Raw genomic sequence first — 1,431 nt, forward strand, 5'->3', positions numbered from 1 at the left:
GCGATACGAGAGTTTGCGAGAGCATTTTCATTATGTCAGCACCAATCGTTAGCGAAATTATTGGCTTAGGTCGATAGCCGTTTAATTGTGATAGGCAACACAAGGGTTTGCAAGGGATATCACTTAGATATATCAGCACAACCGGTCGTGAGCGATATTTTTGATTGAGGCCAATAGCCGTTTGATTGCGATGGGCAACACAAGTGTTTGCGAGGGATAGCCCTTATAGAACTTTAACTGTCCAAGGGCTGTGGGAAATTTTCCATTGAAGTCAAGGCCCCATTGACAATAGGCCAAGGGATGATTATAATAGATAGTGGTACCGAGGGTGCAAGTGGCAAGTTGGCAAATTGGTGGCATTTCAAGCAAGCAGTGGTGATCTTTTATGCGTTGTGTTCGATTGTGGGCGAGTAGTACCCTGTGCGAAGTGTTTTGAAGGCCAAGTTCCTGGCTCCCAAGTGGTTGCCATAGACTCCGCTATGCAGCAATAGTAATACTCGTTGTCCTTCCTCAAGGGAGATGCATTTCAAGAGGGGGAAAATTTTGCCTTTTCTGTATAGTTTGTCATCTCGGAGGGTATATAGTGTCACCCTCCTGCGTAGCCTGGTGGCGATTGTCTTATCCATTGGTTCAATACCCTTTGACAAGTAGTCGCTGAATGGGTCCATCCATGAGGGAGGCCTCTGCCCCTCAGTAGTGAATATCTTCGAGAACGGCCTGTCCATACTCGGTTTGTCCAAGACCTCTACCTCTAGGTCTCTGATATCGCTACCGGGTGGCAAGGTTGGCAATTTGGTGTGAGAGGCGAATTTTGTGCTCTTGGTATCAGGGCGATCGTGTGAGAGGTGAAACATTGTTTGAGTAAGGTTGTGGCGAGATATTGGTAGTGTGACAAGTGATGTTCCTTTGCCTGAAAATCATCTCCTACCTGATTCACAACGAGTTGCGAGTCACTGAAGATCTGCAGATTTTGGACCCCTAGGTCTTTTGCCTATTGGACCTCTGCTATCAGAGCTTCATACTCGGCTGCGTTGTTGGATGTTTTGAACTTGAATCTTAAGGTGTACTCGTATGTGTGCCCCTCAGGATCTGTGAGCACCACGCCTGCCCCGCTAAACTTGCTGTTGGAAGAGCCGTCGACATGGAGTGTCCATATTGGGGATCTGTCTCAGTTAGGGGCTCTTCCGTTTTCAAGGGTATGAACTCTACAATAAAATCCGCAGCAGCATGTCATTTGATGGTGGTCCTCGGCATGTATTAGATATCGAACTCGCCCAATTCGATTGGCCACTTTACTAGTCTGCCCGAGGATTTTGGTTTCTGGAGAACTTGTTTTAAGGGCTGGTTAGTGAGCATATGGATATTGTGTGCTTGAAAGTATTGCCTTAACCGTTTGGCGGAGGTGAGGAGTGCTAGGGCAGATTTCTCGAT

General features: G+C 47.0%; 1 protein-coding gene across 1 annotated transcript; it reads right to left on the reverse strand.

Moving 5' to 3' along the window:
* Window positions 1–383: 383 nt before the first annotated feature.
* LOC133711682 (uncharacterized) lies at window positions 384–854 on the reverse strand. The gene has a single exon (XM_062137783.1). It carries the CDS (start codon window positions 852–854, stop codon window positions 384–386), a length of 471 nt encoding a protein of 156 aa, XP_061993767.1.
* Window positions 855–1,431: the final 577 nt, after the last annotated feature.

The sequence above is a fragment of the Rosa rugosa genome, chromosome 5, assembly GCF_958449725.1.
Source record: "Rosa rugosa chromosome 5, drRosRugo1.1, whole genome shotgun sequence".
NCBI lineage: Eukaryota > Viridiplantae > Streptophyta > Magnoliopsida > Rosales > Rosaceae > Rosa > Rosa rugosa.

Bases quoted from the DNA above. Each gene is read 5' to 3' on its own strand.
- LOC133711682 (XM_062137783.1), bottom strand. From the start codon at position 854: ATGTTTCACCTCTCACACGATCGCCCTGATACCAAGAGCACAAAATTC.